This window comes from Eurosta solidaginis, chromosome 1 (assembly GCF_040869045.1).
Source record: "Eurosta solidaginis isolate ZX-2024a chromosome 1, ASM4086904v1, whole genome shotgun sequence".
In the NCBI taxonomy this organism is placed as follows: domain Eukaryota; kingdom Metazoa; phylum Arthropoda; class Insecta; order Diptera; family Tephritidae; genus Eurosta; species Eurosta solidaginis.
Window position 1 is genome coordinate 88,009,401 of NC_090319.1, and position 22,455 is coordinate 88,031,855.

The 22,455-nt window shown below is 40.8% G+C and overlaps 2 protein-coding genes across 2 annotated transcripts in view; one reads left to right on the plus strand and one right to left on the minus strand.

Annotated features, from left to right (window-relative positions):
• The window catches only part of LOC137236435 (aminopeptidase N-like), a 149,938-nt gene that overhangs the window by 95,762 nt on the left and 31,721 nt on the right, over positions 1–22,455 (minus strand). The window lies entirely within an intron of this gene.
• LOC137235168 (uncharacterized) lies at positions 9,746–11,039 on the plus strand. Its single transcript, XM_067758317.1, has 3 exons — positions 9,746–9,951; positions 10,020–10,565; positions 10,639–11,039. Exons 2-3 carry the CDS (start codon positions 10,041–10,043, stop codon positions 10,861–10,863), a joined length of 750 nt encoding a protein of 249 aa, XP_067614418.1. The 5' UTR covers positions 9,746–9,951; positions 10,020–10,040; the 3' UTR covers positions 10,864–11,039.

Sequence of the window (22,455 nt, forward strand, 5' to 3'; positions counted from 1 at the left end):
ACGGGACCATTTCGGAATTATTTGGGGTACCTACCGGCATCATTTCTTGGGATCCGTGTGATCCCGTTAGGGTCATTTAGGGATCCGTTGGATATCCCGTCAGGGTAATTTCGGGACTTCTTCTGGACTATTTTTTTGGATGGTTTTCGGGATCCGTCCGGGAGCCCGTCTGGGTCATTTCGGAACTTTTTCAGGGCTAATACGGGATCATTTGGGGACCATTCCGGCATCACTTCTGAATGGATTTCGGGATCTGTGCGGGAACCCATCAGGGTAATTTCGGGACTTTTTCGGGATTATTTCGGGATCATTTGGAGTCCCTTTAGGGGTCATTTCGTGACTTTGTCTGTATTATTTTGGGATAATTTGAGGACCCTTCCGGCATCAATTCTTGGTGGTTTGCCGGATCCATCAGGATAATTTCGGGACCATTTTGAGATCATTTGGGGACCCTTCCGAGGTCATTTCGAGATTTTTTTGTTACTTTTTCGGGATAGTTATGGGACCCTTCGGGGATCATTTCTGGATTCGTGCGGGATCCCATCGGGATCATTTCTGGACTATTTCGGCCTAATACGGGATCATTTGTGGACCCTTTCGCCATCATTTCTGGATGGTTTTCGGGATCCGTCCGGGATCTCGTCAGGGTCATTTCGGGACTATTTGGGAATCATTTGAGAACCTTTCGGGCATCATTTCTGGATAGTTTCCGGGATCCCTTCAGGGTCATTTCGGGACTATTTGGGGATCATTTTGGGGTACCCACAGGCATCATTTCTGGATGGTTTTCGGTATTAGTCCGGGATCCCGTCGGGGTGATTTCAGGACTTTCTCGGGATCTGTCCCTGATCCCGCCGGGGCCATTTCGGGACTATTTCGGGATCATTTGGTGTACCTACCGGCACCATTTCTGGCTGGTTTTCGGGATCCGTCCGGGATCCCATTGGGGTCATTTCGGGACTTCTTCGGGATCATTTGGGGTTCCTTCCGGCATCATTTCTGGAAGGTTTTCGGGATCCGTCCGGGATCTCGTCGGGGTCATTTCAGGACTTTTCGGGATAATTTGGGGTACCTTGCGGTATCATTTCTAGATGGTTTTGGGTATCCGTCCGGGATCCTGTCATGGTCATTTCGGGACTTTTTCGCGACTAATACGGGATCATTTGGGGACCCTTTCGCTATCATTTCTGGATGGTTTTCGGGATCCGTCCGGGATCTCGTCAGGGTCATTTCGGAGTTATTTAGGGATCATTTGGGAACCTTTAGGGCATCATTTCTGGATAGTTTCCGGGATCCCTCGGGGAGCCCTTCAGGGTTATTTCGGGATTATTTCGGGATCATTTTGGGGTATCCACCGGCATCATTTCTGGATGGTTTTCGGTATTCATCTGGGATCCCGTCGGGGTATTTTCAGGACTTTTTCGGGATCCGTCCGTGATCCCGACGGGGTCATTTCGGGACTATTTCGGGATCATTTGGGAACCTTTAGGACATCATTTATGGATAGTTTCCGGGATCCCTCGGGGAGCCCTTCAGGGTCATTTCAGGATTATTTCGGGATCATTTTGGGGTATCCACCGGCATCATTTCTATGTGGTTTTCGGTATTCATCTGGGATCCCGTCGGGGTCATTTCAGGACTTTTTCGGAATCCGTCCGTGATCCTGACGGGGTCATTTCGGGATCATTTGGGAACCTTTAGGGCATCACTTCTGGATAGTTTCCGGGATCCCTCGGGAGCCCTTCAGGGTCATTTCGGGATTATTTCGGGATCATTTTGGGGTATCCACCGGCATCATTTCTATGTGGTTTTCGGTATTCATCTGGGATCCCGTCGGGGTCATTTCAGGAATTTTTCGGGATCCGTCCGTGATCCCGTCGGAGTAATTTCGGGACTATTTCGGGATCATTTGGGGTATCTACAGGCATCATTTCTGGTTGGTTTTCGGGATCCCTCTGGGATCCCATCGGGGTCATTTCGGGACTTTTTCGGGATCATTTGGGGTCCCTTCCGGCACGATTTCTGCATGGTTTTCGGGATCCGTCCGGGATTCCGTCAGGGTCGTTTCGGGACTATTAGGGGATCATTTGGGGAACTTTCCGGCTTCATTTCTGGATAGTTTTAGGGATCTGTTCGGGATTCCGACGGGGTCATTTGGGGACCCTTCCGGCGTCACTTCTGGATGGATTTAGGGATCTGTACGGGAACCCATCAGGGGTAATTTCGGGATTTTTCGGGACTATTTCGGGATCATTTGGAGACCCTTTAGGGGTCAATTCATGACTTTTTCTGTATTATTTCGTTATCATTTGGGGACCCTTCCGGCATCAATTCTTGATGGTTTGCCGGATCCATCAGGGTCCGAGGTCATTTCTGTATCCGTCCGGGATCCCATCGGGGCCATTTCCGGACTATTTCGGGATCAGTTTGGGACCCATCCGGAATTATTTCTGTATGGTTTTCGCGATACGTCGTGGATCCCCTCGGGGTAATTTCTAACCTTTTTGTGGGCTATGTCGGGATAATTTAGGAACCCTTTCTGGATATTTTCTGGATGGTTTTTGATATCCGTCCGGGAGCCCGTCAGGGTCATTTCGGAACTTTGTCGGGACTATTTCGGGATCATTTTGGTACCCTTCAGGGATCATTTCTGTGTGGTTCTCTGGATAAGTCTAGAATCGTGTCGTTGTCATTTCGGGTTTTTTGGGTCTATTCGGGGAACTTTTGAAGACCCTTCGGGGGAATTTCTGGATGGTTTTAGGGATCCGTCCGCGATAGCGTCGGGGTCATTTCGTGGCTTTCTATGGATAATTTCGGGATCATTTGGGGATCCTATCAGGTTAACAGCTCATTTAGTTCATTTTTTACTCAAATACAAATATAAAAGGCATTACCCAGAAACAAAATTTTAAACAGATAACTTGATAAGCAGGCTAACGTGAATAGCCCGTATATTTCATTTTCTCCTTGCGGACGGGGCCGCGGGTAAAGGCTAGTATATATATATATATCGATAGTCATGCACTTCGACTGTCGCCATTGATACTCGCGATAAAGAAGTGCTATCGCCAGTTTATCAGCAACAATATGTTCATACAACAATTATTTTCGGCAAATTCGTAACATACGCTTTTTAACGTTTTTGTTTAAGTTGTTCTACTTCATTTGTATTCAATGTACTATAGTTTTTTTTTACTTTTTTTCAATGATCATGTTTTTAGTATTTGCGCAATGATACTCGAATGCGACTAATCACGCTTTAATCCACAAAAGTAAAAAATAACTAAATCAAGCTTCTTATTTATTCTACAAAAGAAAAAAAAAATTCAATTACTTTGATCGCATTAGGCATATAATTAACAAATATCATGGCTTACCATAAATAAACTAGACCATTTCTATTTTTGTTTTATATGTTATATTTTCGCATAAAAACATTACCGTTTGTGTAGCAGAAAGTTGCTATAACTTTAACGGTAAATTTACAACTAACATATCTGTACAAAATTGATGTCAATATACAAATCGCTCGATTGGAGAGAAAACTTGCTAAGTGATTTTTCGAATTTTACAAGAGTGTAAACAAAAGTAGCGTTCGTTAGCAATTGTTGCTTCTGAACATCAGTGACAAAAAAAAAGTACAAAATAGTCATTCTAATATTCCAACCGATCTCACCAGGGGTTAACGCTAAATTTTGCCTCATCTGATAAATAAATTGCCAGTTAGCGTTATCTGGAGATTATGAGAACGGTCATGGAGTCCTTAATAAGTATTTGCGTACAGACGCATTAAGCTGTAGTCATTGGCGCCGTTTGTCGTATCGCTGTAGTCGTATCCCTGACGTAATCAGCTGTTTATCATTACGACGGTAAACCAAAAACCAATTGGTTGGTTACGACCTTAGCGGCACCAATAATCGATTGCATTGACTCTCATAAGGTTGGTCGAATCAGCTGTTATAAGATTACCGATACGATTACCGATAAAGCACCAATGTCTGCAGCTTTAGCCGTGCTGGGATGAATCGTGGGCACACACACTTTTCGGTCATAGACGTGGAGAATACTGTAGAGATAAAATGGAGAGACACATTTCAGTTGCAGCCGAGTATAATGCATATGAAATTTAGCCGTACTAATTCATAAGTGTGGATAAAGTGCATATGTATATACATTTAAAAAAAAAACACAGCTATTATATCCATCGAAATTGAAATTGATCTCAACGATTGAATAACCACCCTAATGTGTGTGTATCAGCTACATAGCTTATTCAGTTCCTTGTGACTGCTTGTATTTTAATCATTCGTAAATAGTACTTAGTAGTAATTATTATTTATTAATTATTGCCATTTGCAAGTAGTAAAGCCGCAAACACGTTGAATTCATTTTTTTTAATTGATTAGAAATTCACTCTGGGGTTTTTACATATGTTTGATAAGCACAGATGTAACATTTTGCAAAGAAAATATATAATTTACATATTAAAATCTTTGATGACCAACCTTTATTTGTGATTGAAGCGCCTCGATTTAGGATAAAGTAAAATAATGCATGAGTTAAAGCTCCAACAAATAAAATGTTTGATGCAGCATCGTTCGCTGACACATGATTTGATTGCATGAGTTTGTATGGATAGCGACAAATAGCCTATGTGTTCGGGCCTTTACACGCATCTAGATTAAAATAGCGAACAGCTGTCGCAATGTTGAGAAAACGCAAATAAATGTTTGCCTCTCTCCCATATGCGCCAACTTTAACAAAGTATTTTCCCGCTGATTAGTGGAAGTAGTAGTGTGGGATATATTGAAGAATGGATGATAGGCGTGAAATTAAGCGCAAAGCTGTAAAATTTCTATGATCAATTGCAAGACCTACAACATGAGACAAACAAATAGAGGGCACTTGAAGCTCTCGTTTGTCCTCTCATCCAATAAGACCGGTTAAACCGACTTAGCAGACACATGGAATGTTCTGCTCTAGGTTCGGCTAACAAGAAAATGTTTATACGATATAGGAATAAAACCTAGGGTGGCACGAGGGATTTCAGTTTCTGTGATAGTGTATGAAGGTCTCAGTTGAGAGCCACGGTACATGAAAATAAAATACACGATAGATCCGAACAGATTTAGGTCGAGTTTCTCTTACAGTTTGCAACTTTTTAATTTTTCCCTACAAATTGGCGGGATGGGACCTACAGGTTATATGCGGACTTCGAAGGGCAGCTGCAAAGAAATAAAATCGGAGTGCTTGACAATCTACTGCCGAATGGCGACACCGTCTAAAAAAACTTTTTTCTAAAGTATTTGCAGTTGCTTTTCTCGGAAGTTGCACCTAGGGCCTTGGATGTGGTGGGCGAGTAAGCTACGTCGCCTGCCGCGGTGCCAGTAAGATCAAAACTGTTTTTAGAAACGTTTTTGAATTGTAATCAGCGCGCCACTTTTTATTCGAATTTGATTGAAAAACACCCTACCTCGGATTATTTTCTTTCTTGAATCTGTCTCAGAGTTTTATATAGATAACGTTTTCCAAACTTGAAATATAATTTTTATTTTTCTCTAGTAGAAGCAGAGTGTAAAACGAGCACACAAACTCACGAGGGAGCTGAGAAGAACAGACATTATTTTCAGAAAAAAAGACGCCATTAGTTTGATGGGTTTCCATCGTTATGAGGCAATTACATGTTTGAATGAGTCCCCTTATTGTATATTGAAAAATTTAGAAAATTCATCAACTGAACTGTTTATATCGAGCTATATGAATATACCTCAGAGGGTCTTCTAAATTTTCCGTTCAAGGCGAATTCAGTAGAGGTGGTGGCAAAGCGAATTCAACCAATTCGCCGTGCAGAAGAATGTCAGGTCAAAAGAAAATTGTCATTGATTTCGATTAACTGACGTTGTACCATATATATAATACTCAAGGCGAATCTATACTAGGTGGTGGCAAAGCAAATTCAACCAATTCGCTGTGCGGAAGAATGTCAAGTCAAAAGAAAATTTTCATTGATTTCGATTAACTGACATGTTGTAGTACAAGGCGCTGTATGGAAAATTATCAAGAAGAAGCAATCAGCTGATGGGATAACACCACCTTTAATGAATTCGGCTTGATAATACTTCTATATCAATGCCTTCCTATCTTCCTAATGTGCAAATTTTCTGTCAATCATTATTTGCTGAAACTGTGCAAATGTATGTTCTGCGCATGCGCGGGCTTTGTTAGTGTTAGTGAATTGTAGTAGCGTGTGTAAAAAAAGAATTAAAGGGATGCAACGGGTCACTATCCCCTTTACCCAACTTCTGCATACTAATTGTTATAAAATCTCAGTTTAGTCGATTAAACAATGAAAAGGCCAACAAATACAATAAAAGACTTGACGTATTTATTATTTAAACATGGGCTGCTGCCATACAAAGTTCATAAATAGGAAAAAAAAAACAAGGCGAAGAATTCATATTTTTGAAATGAAAAAAATTCAAATATACATGTATAAAAATATACTTATACATATATCCCAAAAAGCATTTCTTTAAACGTTTTCAAAAATAATTTAAAGTGAATTAGCTTGAACAAACGAGTTTTCAAAATTTCACATTTTGAATTTTTTAATGAAGTAAATTTTTGATGAAGTAAACAAAATATGAGTACTGGGTTGGCTGCTATTGGTGTTGAAATAATATCAAGTTTGTAAATTTATTTTAACATACTCTTTTTCGTGAGAAATACGTAGTTGTCAGCTGTCATTATTTGCTTTTTTTGTCGCTTGTTGATCACTAATGGCTCATTTATATACGTATATCTGCGCACTGAGCACAAATCGGTAATGCTATTCTGCAGAGTTCTTAAAACAATACAAATTTTATAATACTAATGGAAAACAAAAGCTTACTTTTTCATTTGGCAACACGGCTTGTTGAAATATACATATATTTAAGCCCCTTTTTTACAAAAATTTAACGACAACCTTGAGATTTTGTCTCCTTCTCTCGTTGTATATCTGTACTGTAATGTTTGACAGGCTGGACAGTTCGGTACTAGTGATATAGAAGTATTACATATATGCGTTGTACAAGGCTTTGTATGGAAAGTTATCAAGAAGAAGCAATCAGCTGAATTAGCCTTGAGGTGATGGCAAAGCAAGTTCAACCCAAGGCGAATCCATACCAGGTGGTGGGAAAGCGAATTCAACCAATTCGCCGCGCAGAAGAATGTCAAGTCAAAAAAAAATGTTCATTGATTTAGATTAACTGACATATTGTTGTACAAGGCTTTGTATGGAAAGTTATCAAGAAGAAGCAATCAGCTGTTGGGATAACACCACCTCTACTGAAATCGCCTTGGTTAAACCAATTTGCAGAGCAGAAGAATGTCAAGTCAAAAGAAAATTTGCATTGATTTCGCTTAACTGACATAGGTAAAATAATCAAGAAGAAGCAATCAGCTGTAGGGATAACAACACTTCATACTGAATTCGCCAAGCTTTTGAACGGGAGCCCAAAAGTAATATATTCATGAACCTATAAAAAACAAATAAATGTAAGGTGCGATAACCACCGAAGAAATTTTAGGCCGAGCTTCTCTTCCAATTTGCGTCATGTATTGTTTCTACAAATCAGCGGGACGGGACCAACATGTTTTATGCCAACTCCGAACGGCATCTGCAAGGCAACTGAGTTTTCACTGAGAAGCTTTATATGGCAGAAATACACTCGGAGTGCTTTCCAAATCACCCGCTTAAAAAAACTGTCTTCTAATTAAAAAAACTTATTTCGAATATGTTTATGTTGCTTTGCCCGGGCCTTTAACCCAGGGTCGTCGGTGTGGTCGGCACGCTACCACCACTCCACGGCGGACGACGTGAATCTATAGATCAAATAAATGTGATATAAGCTGCAAGTAACCTTTAATTCAGTGTATACTGGGTAGGAAAATGAAATACTTCAATAGATTGTTGCATTGCATGCATTTATTTTTTGGTTGTTGACGTTGAAACTCTACGCCGTTTGACCGCAATTGATTGAAAATAATCAAAATCGAATTTAAATATTGCGCTCACACAACCTAATTACAACAAATAGCAAATGAGCAGAGCACGATACTGGTAGTGAGGCTGGGAGCTAGGACGGAAAATTGATGGCAAACAAATTTGCACATCGAACATCGTAGATACAGATTCCGGTTAATGCAAGTCTTTTCGAGTACAGCAGACATACAAGGTAATACAAGAGGTGTTACCATCCAATCAGCGGGAATAAAATAATTTGTTGTCATGTGGAGAAAATTTTGGATCAACATATTAGGGAGCTCAACCTAAACAAACTCCCCTACGTAGGACTCAATTTGCCCACAGTCAGGAAAATTCAAGGAGATAACTATTCCTCACGAAAAAAAAGAAGTGAAAAGGCTTTGTATTCTAAATATATAGCCCTCTGCCTTTTATTGACATCTCAAGGGCTTTCGGTCAGACTACACATCAAGCTATCGAACAAGCTATGATTGGCAAGTATATAAGCCCAACGATCATTCGCTATCCATGCTAAAGAGAAGAAAAATCAGTTTTAAGCTGGAACAACTAAGTCAATTGTGGAGAGTAGTGGATGCCCTCAAAGGGTATACTCTCTCCAAGTCATAGATGTCCTCCTTCAATTAGTAAAATCCAATGAATTTGAAACTCAAGGGTATGCAGATGACTTAAGTAATCTGCATTATAGGAATGCAAGAGGAAATAATATCCGATCGCACGCAAAAAGCCCTGTGCATCAAAGAAAGGTGCTGTGATGCCAAAGGATTGTATATCAAACCTAACAAAACTGTCCTAGTGCCTTTTACCCGGAGATTAAAACTATCCACGCCAGTGCCATTCCTTCGTGGAGCTAGAATCCGAGCTTCAATGGAAGCGAAGTGCCTAGGGGTTTAACTGGACAGAACCTTCACTTGGAATGCGTATCTAGCTTCTACCTTAAACAAAGCAACAAGAGCTTTCTTCGCATGCACTCGAAGCTATGAAAATATAAGAGAGCTATTTCCGAAAATGGTATAGGTACTTTCTTAGTTTAGCAAAGGACAGCAACAACAAAATTAAGCACACTGCATTGACTATGTAGTTTGTATTGGCATAACGGGTGCGATGAGAACGTCCGCTACCGATGCACTTAGCGCCTTGGTGTGAATACCTCCTTTCCCTTTTCATATTCCAAGAGCCGATTTTTTTATAAGTTTGAGTTCCGCTTTTTAAGCTGTATATTTTAATTACCATTAAGCTGTATGTAATACTTTCTTAGATTCTATAGTCTATAAGGATGTTTGTCCAATGACTTATTAATAATAATAATAATCTATATATATAAAAATAGTGTGAAAAATGTATAATAATTCATCAATTGAGAACGGCAGGACCGATTTGGCTCAAATTTTTTTTCAGTTCTTCGTAATTGCTAGGGGAAGGTTTTTACGAAAGAAAATTTTGGGAAAACCCTGCGGAAAAGTCGAAAAATTGGAGAAATCGAAAATTGATTATTAATATAACGATATAAATAACAGATGGTGCTGTGTTTCTGTAAGTTTCGGATAATTGTGAAATTCATTGTGATAAAATTGCATTTTGAGTGGAGAAATTAACGGGATAAATAACAGATGGCGCTGTGCTTAGGTTTAGCGTAATTTGACAGGTGCACTTTTCTCATTGTCATTTTTTATTAAACAAATGTGCTATTTTTCTTGCTGCAATTGATTCGAGTTTTTCTGATTTTCGTGTTCATCGATTTATTTTTCTGATTTCGGATAGTCATATATCGCGTATCACATCCACAAACGGTACAAGCGTTACGAGCAATTGAAATTCTTTTGCGATATTTTTCAATTCGATCATTTTTTAAGAAAATAAGTTTGCGTGTAAAAAGTGAGGTTATCTTCTAGAACTGCGGGCATATATTGCGATACATTCATTCCGTAAGTATTTTTTTTTAAGAATTTTCTTTTTATTAGGATTAGTCAAAAATTACTTTATTGCATTTTAGCTAGAGTTATTTGCTTGACTAATGCCTCCTATTAGACGATCAAACCTTGGACGACGTACACGCCGTGCAATAATTAGTCAGAATGTCCGTGGTAATCAAACGCAAGTGGAACGTGCAGAAGAAAATGAATGGAGACGTGCCCATATTGCACAAGTTCGCGCTGCACAATCATCACCACAAATTCAACAAAATGTTGTTAGAACACCAGCCATAAATGCAGGCTTGAATCGCGCTGCTTTCGAATACAATTCCGCAATAGCCTACAAAGATATTCGCTGCGTTGATATCGGCTCATTGTCTGTCGTATGCCAGCATTGCAATGCTTTGAAGTTTCAATCAGAAACCCCGGGCTTATGCTGCGCTGGTGGCAAAGTGAAATTACCCGTTTTAACCCACCCGCCAGAGCCATTGCATTCGTTACTCTATGGAAATACAATCCAATCAAAACATTTTCTAGAGAATACACAAAAATATAACGGATGCTTTCAAATGAAATCATTTGGAGCCCAAGTTGTTGATGTACCCGGCTACAGTCCCACTTTTAAAGTAATGATGTCCCATTATTATCAAAATGAACAATTATTGTTATATTTTTTTGTAATTGCTTCCCAACATTCAGATTCAAGGGCAAATTCACCATAGAGCTGGCGCTTTGTTACCACTACCGAACGAAGATCATAAGTTCCTTCAGATCCATTTCGTTGGTGATTCGGCAATTGAACTAGATCAGCGTTGTGCAATTTTTACTGCGACTAAACGTGAAATGATCGAACAATTACAAAATCTTCTGCATGAGCATAATGAATTGGTCAGATTGTTCAAAACAGCATTGGATATGATTTAAACACAATGAGAAGGCGTTTTTGCTAGATTCCAACTTTTTTGCATGTGAACACGTCTTGCACTTCACCACACACAATCCAATTTCAATGTTAACCAGTTAACAGCAGAAAATTCTCTGTCAACTGTTTCAGCTGGTGTATAAATTCTCTGGATTTTCTCTTAATATGATTTCTTTGTGGGAATATAGGTATTTAGTAGGATTAATTAAATTTAAATTTTATTACTTGTAGCAATATATTTGCTTGTTTTATGATTTAATATGAATTTGAACTTAATTAATATAATAATAGCAATATATTTGCTTCTTTTATTCATATACCCAAAATATGCCCTTTCATGAAATGTATGTAAATTAATCATACATTTATGAATTATCCTATCCCTTTTTGTTAATAAATTAAAATTTTAGGAAAATGTATGCAAATTGAAATATGCATGCAAATAGTGTTTTGCCGACGGCATTTGCACACTTGGAATTTCTGTGCACACGAAATCCATTGCATATTTATAAAACGTTAATTTGCATAAAATGTATGCATATTAACCATGAATTATGAATTATTAATAAATTGAAAAATTGAAATAAATAAAATATTTGATAACAATTGCATAAATAAAAAAATATTTAGTTATTATTTGGACTATGGGTGGGAGGGGAGGTACCTATAAAGAAATTTCCTAAAGCATTTTATATGTGTTATTCAGTACAATGATGTAAGTACCTATGTACTTGAATATTTTCAAAGGCAGGTTTGATAAGCCAAGTCAAACTTAAATACATTTGACCTGCCTCAAATCAACCCTTAAATATGTAAATAAGACCAACAATACACAAAATACATGTGCCTGTTGATCAGATGTTGAGCATTGTATCATTGAATATATATGTATGAAAATACAAACCAAAGCAAAAAAGTACAAATGTACATACATATATACATATTCAATAATACTCCAATTAAAGGCAGACATGTATAAAAAGCTTGGTCGCTTTGATGCTGTGGCAGTGGCTTAAGTTATTAATAAAACAACTTGTCGCTTTTCGCGTTATGAAGCGACCAAATCAATTATGGCAATCCGCGTATACGGCCATGGATATGTAAATATCAATGCTCGTAGCAATTAGCCGACGAAATACAATAGGCACGAGCCAAATTATGTGTCGTCGGTGGTTAAAAGTGTTGCCGTTTATACCTTTAATAACTCACAGCTAAAAGGGGAATTCATTATAAAATTAAAATAAACGAATTTATTGCTCTTTTGAGAAATAATGTTATATTTCTTCGCAAAATTACTTTAATTTATTTCGCCGCTCCCATATATTAATTTTTATCTATGAAAATAATGTAAAATTCTTACTTTGTACTGACATGTGATAAACAAGTCAGCATATACAGTATGACGTCACAGTGCGAATTCGGCCCAGAAACGGGTAAAACACCACTCTTATGTAGCAACTGCAACACAGTTGCTTCAAATTTGGCTGCGTGACTGCGCGAACAATTTTTCGGCAGAATATGATGGGGGGTTTCAAATAGCAAATAAAAATGTCCATAAGCTGTGACAACTCGGTAATTCAGGATATGAGAAAATTATTTGCAATAATTTATATGAACAATGGATGGAAATTTTTAGATTATATTGCTAATATGTTAGTGGACATTTACTAGGCAATATCTGTGCATGTTTATTTGCATTTTTTACTACCATATTAGTATTTTCATACAGGCTTATAAATAGTTTGGTATTATTTCAAAGGAAAAGTTCGGGGTTATGAAAGTAGTTATGCTCGTCATAATGAATACCCCCAATATGCATCGAAGTTGGAATTTATAAAATCGCAAAAATTTGTCAATTTGGACAACTTAAGAAGAAGAATTTATGAATGAAAAATCAAGAGGAAGCTAGTTTTCAGAATTTTGTGATTAACATACAAAACATGAGCATACATATGTAAATAGGTATGTGTGCTTGTGCGTATGGTTGGATGGTTGAAGTGAATTTTGTTTTCTTTGTCAACATGCGAATATAAAAATATTTCTTAGCTTACATATGAACATAGATTTGTACATATGCTTGTGCGTAAGAATAATTTTTGTTGGAAGTGGTTGATTGAAACAGTTTGTCTTTTATTTGAACATGTGAATGTACAAACATTTGTTAGCTTATGCATGGATATATTGGTATCAATGAAGTGGGTGGGAAATGGGGGTGTAGGCTGATCTTTAGTTTAGGAATATTTGTGTGTACATATATACCAATCTAGGTTTGTTTATACCCACTCACCATTTAGGTGATTAAATTTTCAATTTCCCTACATATCAATTTGATTACTCTTTCTGACAAAATAATGAGTTACCATACAATTGAACAAAAGAAATAATCAAATATGAATACTTTAGATGATCAAACACTGAATATATTTTTTCAACCACATTTTGGAATCATATTTGAATCAAATGTGTTTACTTTAGGAGATCAAAAATTTATAATAATTTTTAATTCAGCTTTCTGAATCTTTTTTGACTATATTTGTTGACTGAATAATGGTATTTTATACTTGTCAAAATATTTCTTTACATCGGAGCTGCTCAACTCCTATACACTTGTAGCACTTTTGTTTTTGTTTTGCCCTGAATCATAGGCACAGATTCAAATTCACACTTTGAATATAAAAAAAAAACAAGTAAGGACAGGACTGTCTTCGTCTGTGCCGAAGACTTCAACCTTCCAACCATCATAATTTATTTTAAAAAAATCAGAGAGTTAAATTTGCAATATACTTGCTCTGATCAGAGAATTTTTTGGTAACAGACGAACAGAGAAAATCGTTAAGAGAATTTTCTGTTACGTCTTGCACCCTGTTAAGTTAACATGAATTTGGGGAATAGTGGTGAAGTGCAAGACGTGACACATGCAAATGGATCGTAAGCAGTGGATGCCAAAATAACGCCTTCTCAATTAAAATTTGAGTTCAAATATAAACGGATACGATTAACGGTTAGATGATCCTCAGCATGCTGGTTGTAGGTTAGGTTAAGTAGGTTGAACTGGCCGGTCTGTGAGGACCTCACATGAACTGAATGAGTTCGTAGTGCTACCAGAAGTTTGCTTAACGACCAAATTGTAAACCCCTATTAGAAAACAAGGCCCGTATTACATTTTACGATCAGTAACTGAAAACCATTTCTACTCAAACGATAAATATACAACTGCCAAACTATTTCTTAAAATTATTATAAGTTATGGATCTAACGAGTACTATTTGTCTCTTGTTTACATATGTCATTAATCCGATCCACCATTTCAGAGCTATTGTGATTTAAAAAATGATGGTAAAACGTAATGCGAGCACATAAAATATATAAACTAACTCCGTCCTCTTCTTAAATACTAGAAGCTCTCTAGGACCTATGCCACTTAATGCTTCTAGATCTGACAGGTGCATCACCAATTATAGCTGAAGTCTTAGTCTGACAAGCTCAGAGCACGAATACAAAACGTGTTCGATCGTTTCTTCCCCCAAACCTTGTGACGTCAGAAGGCAGTGTCCAGTCAGAATACCCATCATGAGCCTCAATCTCCTCTTTTTAATGATAAGAGTTACTTGGTTAGTCTAAGGTTGCAAGACCTACGCATACATCATGTGCAGCTCTCGCCTTCTCTTAATCTCACCCAATCTAATTTCTCTAGGAAGCGAGAAGTCCAGAGCAAGTCTTATATGCACTGGCACTCAATATGTATAGATGTTAGCTTCTCTCTATCCCGATTCTTCCCAGTGATTGCTTACACTCTAACACACTTTTAGATGCGAGATTATTGCCTTAATTTCTGCTTAGCTGTCAATATATGCTGGTTGTGAGAGAGGACTAAAATCCCCATGCCTAGAGGTACCAGGGCCAAAAAAATTGTTCTCCCTGCAGTTGGGCTAGTGCCAGAACGAGCAAATAGGGAAGGATCATTAACATCAAACTCTGCACATATCCGTAATACTACCCTAAATCTTACAGGTAGGTTTTTGCAGTTACAACTACTGTTTTTGTTGTTGTATTAACGATAAAGACACTCCCCGAAGGTTTTGGGTAGTGTTATCGATGTTGATGGTCCTTTGCTGGATATAGATCCGGTACGTTCCGATAACAAGCACCATTAAGGTACTAGCCCGACCATCTCGGAAACGATTGATATGACCACATTAAGCCTTGTAGGCCATGCAAGACCCAGCCCCTATTTCCATGAGGAACTTGTGGTCGCCAGAGCCTCACCTGCGAATTATGTGTATGATACATTCATATTTGGAACAGGATTCCTCCTCTTATTGCTCTAAATGTATGAACACATTTATTTTTAATGTATAATATAATTTGAGAAAAATTTAAACAACGTGACATCAGGACGGACAAAGCGACAGCGAATATACCTTGTAAATCTCTTCAAAGCTTTTTCTCCCGGGAGTGGGATTTGAACTCGCACTCCAACTTCTAAGAGAAATCTATATCTAATCTAATATCTAATATATATTATAAATGGGAAAGTTTGGATGTTAAGATGTTTGGATGTTTGGATGTTTGGATGTTTAGATGTTTGGATGTTTGGATGTTTGGATGTTTGGATGTTTGGATGTTTGGATGTTTGGATGTTTGTCCAGACGTTTGTCTTTGTGACTCAATAACGCAAGAACGGCTGGACCGATTTGGATGAAATTTTGCACACATATAGCCAATAGTCTAGAAGGATCTACTAGCTATATATTTTTCAAAAGGGGCGTGGTCCCCGCCCCCTAGGGTCAGTTATAATTTAATTATTATATTTTTTCGTTTTTGCGACTGAATCACGCCAAAATGGCTACACGGATTTTGATGAAATTTGGGACACAGACAGTAGTCTACTAGCGAAATTTTTTTCGAACATGGAAAGAGGGGTGGGGGTCCCACGACCCTTCGAGAAATTATTTTTCATAATTTTTACACATTATAACTTTACGTATACTGGCCTTCACCAATATCACAGACTCAAGGGGTCAAATAAGTCGAGGGCTTACAAAGTAAGCAGTGACACCCTCCGCCCGCCCCCCTTTATATCCCCCTCTGGTGTAAAATCCATAAATTGTTATAACTCAATCTAAATTTTCTCCTAAATCAATAGTTTTTGGTATCTGGTACATACAGAACGAGATCTAGACAATTTTGGAGGAACGATCAGTGGTCCTCTCCTCTACTCCCGCCATCCGCCCTCCATCAATTGTTTTTATTAGCACGCTTTTATTAGCTTTACCTGTATGTTTCTATCTAACTTTTTATTCGCTCCAATGCGCCTGCTGCCTTATTAACATGGTTTTATAATTAGCTTCACCTTATTTGTAATCCCGTAAGGGTCATATCGAGACCCTTCCGGGATCATTTCTGGATGGTTTTCGGGATCGGTCCGGGATTACGCCGGGGTAATTTCGGGACTTTTTCGGGACTATTTCGGGATCATTTTGGGACCCTTCCGGGATCATTTCTGTATAGTTTACGGGATCCGTTCGGGATCACGTCGGGGTTATTTTGGAACATTTTCGGGACTATTCCGGAATCATTTCGGAACTATTTCGCGATCATTTGGGGACCCTTCCGGCATCATTTCTGGATGGTTTTCGGGATCCGTGCGGGATCTCGTCGGGGTCATATGGGGACTTTTTCGGGATCATTTGGGGGCTCTTCCGGCATCATTTCTGGATGGTTTTCGGGATCCGTCCGGGACCTCGTCGGGGTCATTTGGGGACTTTTTCGGGATCATTTTGGGGCTCATCCGGCATCATTTATGGATGGTTTTCGGGATCCGTCCGGGATCCCGTCGGGGTCATTTCGGGACTTTTTCGCGACTAATACGGGATCATTTGGGAACCCTTTCGGCATCATTTCTGGATGGTTTTCGGGATCCATCCGGGATCCCGTCGGGGTCATTTCGGGACTTTTTCGCGACTAATACGGGATCATTTGGGAACCCTTTCGGCATCATTTCTGGATGGTTTTCGGGATCCGTCCGGGATCCCATTAGGGTAATTTCGGGACTATTAGGGGATCATTTGGGAACCTTTCCGGCATCATTTCTGGATAATTTTCGGGATCCGTCCGGGATGCCGACGAGGTCATTTCGGGACTATTTCGGGATCATTTGGGGTACCTACCGGCATCATTTCTGGATGGTTTTTGGGATTCGTCCGGGATCCCGTCGTGGTCCTTTCGGGACTTTTTTCGACTAATACGGGATCATTTGCGGACCCTTTCGGCATCATTTCTGGATAGTTGTCGGGATCCCGTCACGGTCATTTCGGGACTATTAGGGGATCATTTGAGGACCTTTCCGGCATCATTTCTGTATTGTTTCGGAATCCTTTCGGGATCCCGTCAGGGCCATTTTGGAACTTTTTTGGGGCTAATACGGGATCATTTGGGGATCCTCTAGGGGTCGTTTCGTGACTTTTTCTGTTTTATTTCGGGATCATTTGGGGACCCTTCCGGCATAATTTCTTGATGGTTTGCCGGATCCATCAGGGTCATTTCGGGACCATTTTGGGATCATTTGGGGACCCTTCCGAGATCATTTCTGGATCCGTCCGGGATGCCGTAGGAGCCATTTCGGGATTTTTTGTTACTTTTCCGGGATAGTTATCGGACCCTTCCGGGATCATTTCTGGATCTGTGCGGGATCCCATCTGGGTCATTTCCGGACTATTTCGGGATCATTTTGGGATCCTTCCGGAATCATTTCTGTATGGTTTTCGCGATCCGTCGTTGATTCCCTCGGAGCCATTTCGGAACCTTTTCTGGAGTATGTCGGGGTCATTTGGGGACTTTTTCGGGATCATTTGGGGCTCTTCCGGCATCATTTCTGGATGGTTTTCGGGATCCGTGCGAGATCTCGTCGGGGTCATTTGGGGACTTTTTTGGGATCATTTGGGGGCTCTTCCGGCATCATTTCTGGATGGTTTCCGGGATCCGTCCGGGATATCGTCGGGGTCATTTAGGGACTTTTTCGGGATCATTTGGGGGCTCTTCCGGCATTATTTCTGGATGGTTTTCGGGATCCGTCCGGGATCCCATCAGGGTAATTTCGGGACTATTAGGGGATCATTTGTGGACCTTTCCGGCATCATTTCTGGATAAGTTTCGGTATCCGTCCGGGATGCCGACGAGGTCATTTCGGGATTATTTCGGGATCATTTGGGATACCTACCGGCATCATTTCTAGATGGTTTTTGGGGTTCGTCCGGGATCCCGTCGGGGTCATTTCGGGACTTTTTCTCGACTAATACGGGATCATTTGCGGACCCTTTCGGTATCATTTCTGGATAGTTGTCGGGATCCGTTCGGGATCCCGTCAGGGTCATTTCGGGACTTTTTCGGGATCATTTGAGGACCTTTCCGGCATCATTTCTGGATAGTTTTTGGAATCCTTTCGGGATCCCGTCAGGGTCATTTCGGGGCTTTTTCGGGATCATTTAAGGATGGCTTTCAGGATTCGTCCGGGAACCCGTCAGGGTAATTTCTGAACTTTTCCGAGACTATTTCGGGATCATTTTGGGACCTTCACAAGATCATTTATGGATGGATTTCGGGATTTGTCCGGGATGCCCTCAGGGTCATTTTGGGACTATTAGGTGAGCATTTGAGGACCGTTCCGGCATCACTTCTGGATGGTTTTCGGTATCCGTTCAGATTCCCGTCGGAATAATTGCGGGACTTTTTCGGGATCATTGGGGTCCCTTCCAAAATCATTTCTGGATGGTTTTTGGGATTCGTCCGGCATCCCGTCGGGGTCATTTCGGGACTTTTTCTCGACTAATACGGGATCATTTGCGGACCCTTTCGGTATCATTTCTGGATAGTTGTCGGGATCCGTTCGGGATCCCGTCAGGGTCTTTTCGGAACTATTGGGAGATCATTTGAGGACCTTTCCGGCATCATTTCTGGTTAGTTTTCGGGATCCTTTCCGGGTCCCATCAGGGTCATTTCGGGACTTTTTCGGCATCATTTAAGATTGGTTTTCAGGATTCGTCCGGTATCCGTCAGGGTAATTTCTGGACTTTTCCCAGACTATTTCGGGATAATTTTGGGACCCTCCCAAGATCATTTCTGGATGGATTTCGGGATCTGTCCGGGATGCCGTCAGGGTCATTTTGGGACTATTAGGTGATCATTTGAGGACATTTTCGGCACCACTTCTGGATGGTTTTCGGTATCCGCTCAGGATCCCGTCGGAATTATTGCGGGACTTTTTCGGGATCATTTGGTGTCCCTTCCGGCATCATTTCTGGCTGGTTTTTGGGATTCGTCCGGCATCCCGTCGGGTTCATTTCGGGACTTTTTCTCGACTAATACGGGATCATTTGCGGCCCTTTCGGCATCATTTCTAGATAGTTGTTGGGATCCGTTCGGGATCCCGTCAGGGTCTTTTCGGAACTATTAGGTGATCATTTGAGGACATTTCCGGCATCATTTCTGGATAGTTTTCGGGATCCTTTCGGGGTCCAGTCAGGGTCATTTCGGGACTTTTTCGGGATCATTTAGAGATGGCTTTCAGGATTCGTCCGGGAACCCGTCAGGGTATTTTCTGAACTTTTCCGAGACTATTTCGGGATAATTTTGGGACCTTCCCAAGATCATTTCTGGATGGATTTTGGGATCAGTCCGGGATGCCGTCAGGGTCATTTTGGTATTAGGTGATCATTTGAGGACCTTTCCGGCATCACTTCTGGATGGTTATCGGTATCGGATCAGGATCCCCTCGGAATCATTGCGGGACTTTTTCGGGATCATTTGGGGTCCCTCCCAAGATCATTTCTGGATGGATTTCGGGATCTGTCCGGGATCCCGTCAGGGTCATTTAGGGGTGCGTTCGAGATCCCGTCAGGGTCATTTCGGGAATATATCGGGATCATTTCTGGATGGTTTATGGGATCCGTCCATGACCCATTAAGGGTCATTTCGGGACTATTAGGTGATCATTTGAGGACCTTTCCGGCATCACTTCTGGATGATTTTCGGTATCCGTTCGGGATCCCGTCGGAATCAATGCGGGACTTTTACGGAATCATTTGGGATTCCTTCCGGCATCATTTCTGGATGGTTTTCGGGATTTGTCCGGGATCCCGTCGGGGTTATTTCGGGACCTTTTCGGGGATAATACGCGATCATTTGGGGATCCTCTAGGGGTCGTTTCGTGACTTTTTCTGTATTATTTCGGGATCATTTTTGGACCCTTTCGGCATAATTTCTTGATGGTTTGCCGGATCCATCAGGGTCATTTCGGGACCATTTTGGGATCATTTGTGGACCCTTCCGAGATCATTTCTGGATCCGTCCGGGATGCCGTAGGAGCCATTTCTGGATTTTTTGTTACTTTTCCGGGATAGTTTTGCACCCTTCCGGGATTATTTCTGGATCTGTGCGGGATCCCATCTGGGTCAATTCCGGACTATTTCGGGATCATTTTGGAATCCTTCCGGAATCATTTCTGTATGGTTTTCGCGATCCATCGTGGATCCCCTCGGAGCCATTTCGGAACTTTTTCTGGAGTTAGTCGGGATAATTTAGGGACCCTTCCTGGATATTTTCTGGATGGTTTCTGAGATCCGTCCGGGAGCCCGTCAGGGTAATTTCGGAACTTTTTCGGGACTATTTCGGGATCAATTTGGTACCCTTCAGACATCATTTCTGTGTGGTTATCTGGATAAGTCTAGAATCGTGTCGTTGTCATTTCGGGTTTTTTTGGGACTACTTCGGGAACTTTTGGAAACACTTCCGGGGCGTTTCCGGGTGGTTTTCGGGATCCGTCCGCGATAGCGTCGGGGTCATTTCGCGGCTTTTTCTGGATAATTTCGTTATGATTTTGGGATCCTATCAGATTATCAGCTCATAAAGTTCTTTTTTTACTCAATTACAAAAATAAAATGCATTAGACAGAAAAAAAATTTTAAACAGATAACTTTATAAGCAGGCTAACGTGAATAGCCCACATATTTCATTTTCTCCTTGCGGACGGGGCCGCGGGTAAAGGCTAGTATATTATAAATGGCAAAGTTTGGATGTGAAGATGTTTGGATGTTTGTCCAGACGTTTGTCTTTGTGACTCAATCACGCAAGAACGGCTGGACCGATTTGGATGAAATTTTGCACACATATAGCCAATAGTCTAGAAGGGTCTACTAACTATATATTTTTGAAAAGGGGCGTGGTCCCCGCCCCCTAGGAACAGTTATAATTTAATTATTATATTTTTTCGTCTTTGCGACTGAATCACGCCAGAATGGCTACACGGATTTTGATGAAATTTGGGACACAGACAGTAGTCTGCTAGCGAAATTTTTTTCGAACATGGAAAGAGGGGTGGGGGTCCCACGACCCCTTCGAGAAATTATTTTTCAATAATTTTTACACATTATAACTTTACGTATACTGGCCTTCACCATTATCACAGACTCAAGGGGTCAAATAAGTCGAGGGCTTACAAAGTAAGCAGTGATACCTTCCGCCCGCCCCCCCCCCCCCCCCTTTATCTCCCCCTCTGGTGTAAAATCTATAAATTGTTATAACTCAATATAAATTTTCTCCTAAATCAATAGTTTTTGGTATCTGGTACATACAGAACGAGATCTAGACAATTTTGGAGGAACGATCAGTGGTCCTCTCCTCTACTCCCGCCATCCGCCCTCCATCAATTGTTTTTATTAGCACGCTTTTATTAGCTTTACCTGTATGTTTCTATGTAACTTTTTATTCGCTCCAATGCGCTTGCTGCCTTATTAACATGGTTTTATAATTAGCTTCACCTTATTTGTAATCCCGTAAGGGTCATATCGAGACCCTCCGGGATCATTTCTGGATGGTTTTCGGGATCGGTCCGGGATTACGCCGGGGTAATTTCGGGACTTTTTCGGGACTATTTCGGGATCATTTTGGGACCCTTCCGGGATCATTTCTGTATAGTTTTCGGGATCCGTCCGGGATCCCGTCGGGGTTATTTTGGGACATTTTCGGGACTATTCCGGAATCATTTCGGGACTATTTCGCGATCATTTGGGGACCCTTCCGGCATCATTTCTGGATGGTTTTCAGGATCCATCCGGGATCCCGTCGGGGTACTTTCGGGATCATTTGCGTACCTTCGAGAGATAAATTCTTGATGGTTTCCGGGATCATTACGGGACTTTTTCGGGGTCAGTTTGGGTCCTTTCCGTAATCATTCCTGGATGGTTTAGGGATCCGTCCGGGATCCCGTCGGAACCATTTCGGGGCTATTTTGGGATCATTAGGGGTATCTTCCGGCATCATTTCTGCATCGTTTTCGAGATCCGTGCGGGATCCCGTCGGTGTCATTTCGGGACCATTTGGGGTCCATTCCGGCATCATTTCTGGATGGTTTTCGGGATCCGTCCGGGATCCTGTCGGGGTCATTTTGGGACTTTTGCGGGATCATTAGGGGTATCTTCCGGCATCATTTCTGCATGGTTTTCGAGATCCGTGCGGGATCCCGTCGGTGTCATTTCGGGACCATTTGGGGTCCATTCCGGCATCATTTCTGGATGGTTTTCGGGATCCGTCCGGGATCC

Excerpts from the sequence above, each read along its gene's own strand:
- LOC137235168 (XM_067758317.1), top strand. The coding sequence starts at position 10,041 with ATGCCTCCTATTAGACGATCAAACCTTGGACGACGTACACGCCGTGCA. Across the intron at positions 10,566-10,638 it reads GCTACAGTCCCACTTTTAAA|ATTCAAGGGCAAATTCACCA; the intron begins GTAATGATGTCC and ends CCCAACATTCAG.